The sequence below is a fragment of the Trypanosoma theileri genome, assembly GCF_002087225.1.
Source record: "Trypanosoma theileri isolate Edinburgh chromosome Unknown TM35_Tth_15_V1, whole genome shotgun sequence".
Classification (NCBI taxonomy): domain Eukaryota; phylum Euglenozoa; class Kinetoplastea; order Trypanosomatida; family Trypanosomatidae; genus Trypanosoma; species Trypanosoma theileri.
In genome coordinates this window covers 434,411-440,292 of record NW_021639857.1, presented here as the reverse complement: position 1 = coordinate 440,292, position 5,882 = coordinate 434,411, and the positions used below count along the sequence as shown (strand labels likewise).

At 37.3% G+C, this 5,882-nt stretch overlaps 1 protein-coding gene across 1 annotated transcript; it reads left to right on the top strand.

The window, feature by feature from the left end:
• Positions 1–1,343: 1,343 nt before the first annotated feature.
• Positions 1,344–3,827, top strand: TM35_000152660 (uncharacterized protein; the record flags this gene model as incomplete). The annotated part of the gene is made up of 1 exon (XM_029025918.1): positions 1,344–3,827. One exon carries the CDS (start codon positions 1,344–1,346, stop codon positions 3,825–3,827), a length of 2,484 nt encoding a protein of 827 aa, XP_028882901.1.
• Positions 3,828–5,882: the final 2,055 nt, after the last annotated feature.

The window sequence follows — 5,882 nt, the reverse complement described above, 5'->3', positions numbered from 1 at the left end:
TTTTTTTTTTTTTTTTCTCCCTTTGCTTCCTTCAAGCAGTATCTCTTTTCTTTTTGTTTTTTGTTTTTTCTTTCTTTCTTTGTTTGTTTGTTTGCATCTGTGTATGTGCGTCTACTGATAGTGCTTCCCCATTGTTTATTTCTCTTTACTTTTCCGTTCACTCATTTCGTTAGATAGAAACCAGCGAAGTGGGGGCAGATGCACCCTCATACATATGTGGAGGGAATTTAACACTTAAGTAAATCTACTTAAATTACTGTTTCGTTGTTTGTCTGTTTTTTTTTTTTTTCATGGTTTAGGCGTTTATTGTTCAGTTTCGTTGTTTTTCTTCTTATTTCGTGCTCTTTTGTTGATTTACTTTCCCCTTTATGGTTCTTTTTATTATTATTATTATTATTATTATTATTATTTAAACCCTTCTTCTTGAGAAGTGTTGGTTGATATAAGATACCTGACACTATTATTTAACCGTTCTGCCTCTATCCAACTAAAATTTTTATTTATTTATTTTCATGCTGATGTTATTTTTATTGTTGTTATTAATTCGAAGGATCCTTTCTCTGGGATATGAGGTTGGGACTTGAAGTGAGAGCAGGAACAGCAGCATTCAAAAATAAATAAATAAAGTAAAAGTTGTGAGTAAGGTTTATACTATACTATTATTTATATATATATATATATATATATATATGTTGGTATGGTATAATATATTATTGTATTGCTTGGCTCTGAGAATATAATCAGAGTCTCTTTTACCCTACCCTTGTCTTTCATTCTTTTTTCTCTCCTCTGTACAGTGTAGAGGGATGTGGAGTTAACAAATTGAAACGAAAGTTTAATTTATTTATTCCTCAGAATGTTAGCATGGGAAGAGGTAAAACAAAGCATATACGAACAATGGACGATAAAAGAAGAAAAAGAAAAATATCATTGTGACCATCTGAAAAGAAATATATATATATATATATATATATATATATATATATATATATATATATATCAACTATCAGATTTCTTCTGTTTTCTGGAAGGGAAAAGAAAGGAATTCATAATGAGGAAGAGTGAAGGATAGTAAAACAAAAAGAAAGAGGCAGCGTTTCGTGTTGCATTGATAGTTTAATGCTAATGGGTTAATAAGAATTGTTTTTTTTTTTTTCTCAGTATCTCTGTGTGTGTGTACATTTACTTTGTTTTTCTTCCTTTTCTGTCGATGAAAACAGCTTTATAGTTGCACATATATATATACCTATCCTTACTATCTATCCCACTATATATATATTTATATATATATATAGACAGAGAGGAAGAGAGAGAGAGATAGACAGATAGTGGTGTTAGCAGTCATGACAAGTTCGAATGTCAATGCCTATGTAGATGGCGATAGTATAAACAGCAGTGATCCTTCACAGCAGGACGGCGATATCCCCGTTGCCCAGTCGATTCTCACCATTCACTCTCTCTATGATCTCCCACGTGAGATGCAGCAATTGGACCCGCGGCAGGAGGTGTTGGAGATTGTTTTACAGCCCACTGTGAGGTACGACTATCATGAACGACGCATTACGAGTCTCCCACTTGAGGAGCGAGTGGTGCCGTTGTCATCATCCGACATTCTCTTCAAAGGCGGTCGCTATGTTCTTGATCTTGACAGCGTCACTGCGGGATCGCCAAAGCAGCGCGGCCGACCACAAGCAGAAGAGGGCGACGACGATTTTGACAGTAGTAACAATAGCGGCCACTACACGGCAGGAGGATCCAATCGTCTGCTGCTGCAGTACCCGTGTCCGCGTGGATTGACGACGCTGTTGGAAGTCATTGTTGGCATTCGGCAGCGGCGCATTGGTTCCTCCTTCACGCGGTGGGTGACGGGCAATCCCCGCGTCCATCAAGTAGGCGAGGGCGTTGGCTATTTGGCCGTCGCCGCGGAGGAGGTGTACAGACGCAAGACCGTCACGCGTATTGTTGGACTCGCCCTCGGTGGGATTATTTGTTCCATTGCGGTGAGTGAGAATGATGATTTGTCGCTGGTGCGAGAGCGGCTGCGTCGCGATGTACGGCGACTCACATCCCGTCTCTCCACCAACGCGAGTAATAACAACAACAGCAATGCGAATATCAATAATAATGTGAATACGCCGTCAATGGAGGATGTGGATGTGGATGGACTCCTGCTGGGCGGGGCGAGTGAGGCGGAGGTGTACCGCCGGCTGCTGCTCGCCGTCGACCCCGAACACTACAGACGCCGACTGCGCAGTCTCTTAACACTCTACGGCGCGGCGGAGGGATGTGCGGAGTGGACGCAGAACGCAGAAACACTACTGCACGAGTACACTGGGCGAGAAGAGGAATTACTACGCCGTGCCGCCATTGAACTGGGCCCAGAGTGTGGTGCGGTCTCTTCACGCTACAGACTACTCGCCTACCGTAAGAAGTACTCCCTCAGTGATAGGGCTATATTTACATGTTTACAACCAGTCGTAACGGAGGGAATGAATGAGACACTGGATTTTGAACCGGAGGTCATCTTTGCCGCGTTAACGGCGAAGTTTGGAAAGGAACCACGTCCAACTTCCTATATGTTCCCAGCTCAACAATACGTACCAGATAAACGAACCTACTTTTTGGATACTCTACTTTTCCCTATTAATCGATTTGGTGAAAAGTCTCGTAATGTGACATTACCTCAACGATATAAACGTTTACCTTTTACCATGTCTCCATGTGAACGGCCTTTGTTTATAGGCAGTTCAAATGCACGGCCGGGTAAACCACCAGGTGAGATTGAGATTTTACGCGAGAAGTATGCCCCGGAGTTTGCTCAAATTGTACCTTCTATTGTGAATGCCCTGCGGGAGGTGGTGGATCAGAATCAACAACTACTACAACAGCAAAAACAACAGCAAACATCTATTCCAGTAGATAGTGTTTTTGCCATATTTCAGCAACAGGGAACACATCCACAACTCACATTTCAGGATTTTGTACATCGTACAGTGGAATATACCTTCATTTCACCCTCTTCTCTTCTTGCGGCTATTATATATCTGGATCGCTTGTGTTTGCGACATCCAACTCTTTTGATTACGGAAAGCAATGTATTACGTCTCTTTCTCACTTCTGTGCGAGTTGCCTCTAAAGTGGTTGAACTGCGAAGTATCAATAACCGTCATTTTGCCAATGTGTTTGGTTTAGATACAGTCACGATAAACCTTTTGGAGGGAGTGTTTGTTAAACAACTGCAGTTTGATGTGTTTCTTTCACCAGAGGAGTTTGCTGAATATGCACGGGGACTGCTGCCAGCGAGTGCCCAACAGTTACGAATAGTAACAAAGGAGGAACCCACATCCCTGTCAACGCCAGGGGTACAAAATTACCAAAGGTCCACAGTTGATAACAACAGGAATACTAATAATAATAATAATAATCATCATCATCATCATGGCAATAACAACAACAACAACAACAATAATACCAGTATCAACAACAAAAACAGTGGATATACCAATATAGAAAATGATGAAGCCTCCCATATTCTAAGGAGTACCGTAGACTCTGCTGATGGTGAGGCAGCAAGAAATGATTCTCGAAAAGAGTTACAAGAGGCCGGTGATGGCGCGGGTGAGAGAGGAGAAGAAGTGTGTAGTCCGAAAAGTATGTCTGGAAAAAGATATGGGAGTGGGACAGACCTAAACATTCGCAATTATGTTAGTGTTAACAATGGTGTAACCACCATAATAGTCGCCCCTAGAGAAGAAGTTATTGAGGGACGCAGAGTCAGTGGAGGAGCTCGCAATCCAACAGGATGCAAATCCAAACTTGCAGTGTAGTGGGAACCTTTCTTTCTTTTTTTTTTTTTTATTTTGTTTTTATATATATATATATATATATATATGTTTTTTTTTTTTCTCTGTGTATGAGTTTATATGTATTAAATGTATTCAAACGAAAGAGTAACAGGTAAACTCAGCCCCAGTTTATCTGAGGCACTGTAGAGAGTTGTGTATAAAATGATCGTTTAAAAAAAAAAAAAAAAATACATGAACGGGGCTAAAGCAAAGAAAGAAAGAAAAAAAAAAGAAAACCACCAACTTCTTCCTTTGGTTCAATTTTATTGAAAAGAAAGATCCCATGTCAGATATTCTTACAGGTGCTGAAATCCTAAAGCAAAAGGGTTTTTTTTTTTTTTTTTTTGCTTGAAGTATTCTGCATTCTTATCTTCCCTTCTTCTTCGTATTGTTGCCACTTTTCTTCACTCTCATTATTTCGTTTAGTAGTTGGTAATGTGATAATGCCTACATAAATGAAAGAAGAGAGGGTATATCCATGTAAAGGGAAACAGTAATATATATATATATATATATATATATATATATATATATTACTGTTATCATAGTAGAGATGTGCAAAAGGGGGTGATAGGGAACGAAAGGGAGAATGAATCATTTTTTTTTTTTGATTTTTGTTATTAATGTTGATTATCTGTTTTTTTTTTTTTTCTGTTGACTGTTTTTTTCTTTTTTTTTTTTTTTACCTCATTTGTGCACCTTTCTTACGAATTTATTTTTGAAAGAGAAAAAAAAAGGCTTATGTCGGGGAATAATGTCTCATTGTTCCTTTTGTTTGTTTGTTTTTGTTTTTGTATTAGAGGATTTCACTTAGTATAAGTTTTTCTTAATATTGTCGTTCTTGAGCATGTGCACCCAACAGAAAAAAAAGAAAAAAGAAAAGTAAAAAAAGAAAAAAAAAACAAGACAGTCAAGTCGCACTTGAATTTTTTTTTTTTTTAGTTTTTTTTTTATATTCACCCCCCTTACGAACCGTACAGATGGCGGGAAGAGGGTGATGAATATGAAAAAAAGGGAGGGGAATATATATATATATATATATTTGTACATTTTATAAAGAAAAAGGCCTTTGGGATAGCTTTTTTCTTCTTAACATGGGTTGTTGTGTTTCTTTTTCTTTTCTTTTTACTGCATCTTTTTTTTTTCTCTTTTTTTTTTTTTTTTTTTGTTGATTGGTGAGGTGTTTGGGGTGTTCCCCACTGTACACTTATTTATCTTTTCTTCAGTCGATGAAATTATTTTCTTGACTGCAGAGATGTGAAGAAATAAAAAAAATAATACTGAGCGTCGTGTCTGTGTGGAAGAAAAAGAAAAGACAAAAAAGAGAAGAGAAGAGTGAGAAGGTGGCTCGTGGGTAAACGTGCCTACCTTGATTGTTGTGTATACGATGGATGATGACACAATTTCTTTTTTCTTGTTATTGGTCTTTTCCTAATAGCATATGTATGTATATATATATATATATATCTGTTTTTTTGTACATCAAGAAAGAAGTGTATGCATCTATTCCTTTCATTCTCTCTTCCTTTATTTTATCTTCCTTATTCTTTTCTTTTTTTTTTTTGTTTTTCTGCTTTTGTTATTATTGTTGTTATTCGATATGTCGCATCTTCTTTGGTCGGTGTTATATACGTGTATCTATATATATAAATATAAATATGTATTGTGGTATACTGGCAAACTTCCCCTCTTCTTCTTTCAAAAAAGAAAAAAAAAGAAGTGGTACCACTTTTCCATTTTCATTATGTATCTATTATTGTGAATGATATATCTGACTGCTGAGAGTGTGTTTTTTTTTTTTTTTTTTTCCTTTTTATTTCATTCACTCATTGTGTCTATGAATGGGTCTTTGTGTATAGTGAACAACAGAGAGAGAGAAAGAGAAAGGGGGGAAGACAAACAAACCGCAGAAGGTGTAAAGAGGCCAGAGCAATGAGGAGAATAGGGAGAATGGTCATATATTTCTTTATTTTTCTCTCTATTTGTTTTTCTGTATTTGTGTTTATTTAGTGTGTTTTTTTTTTTTTTTTTTTTTTC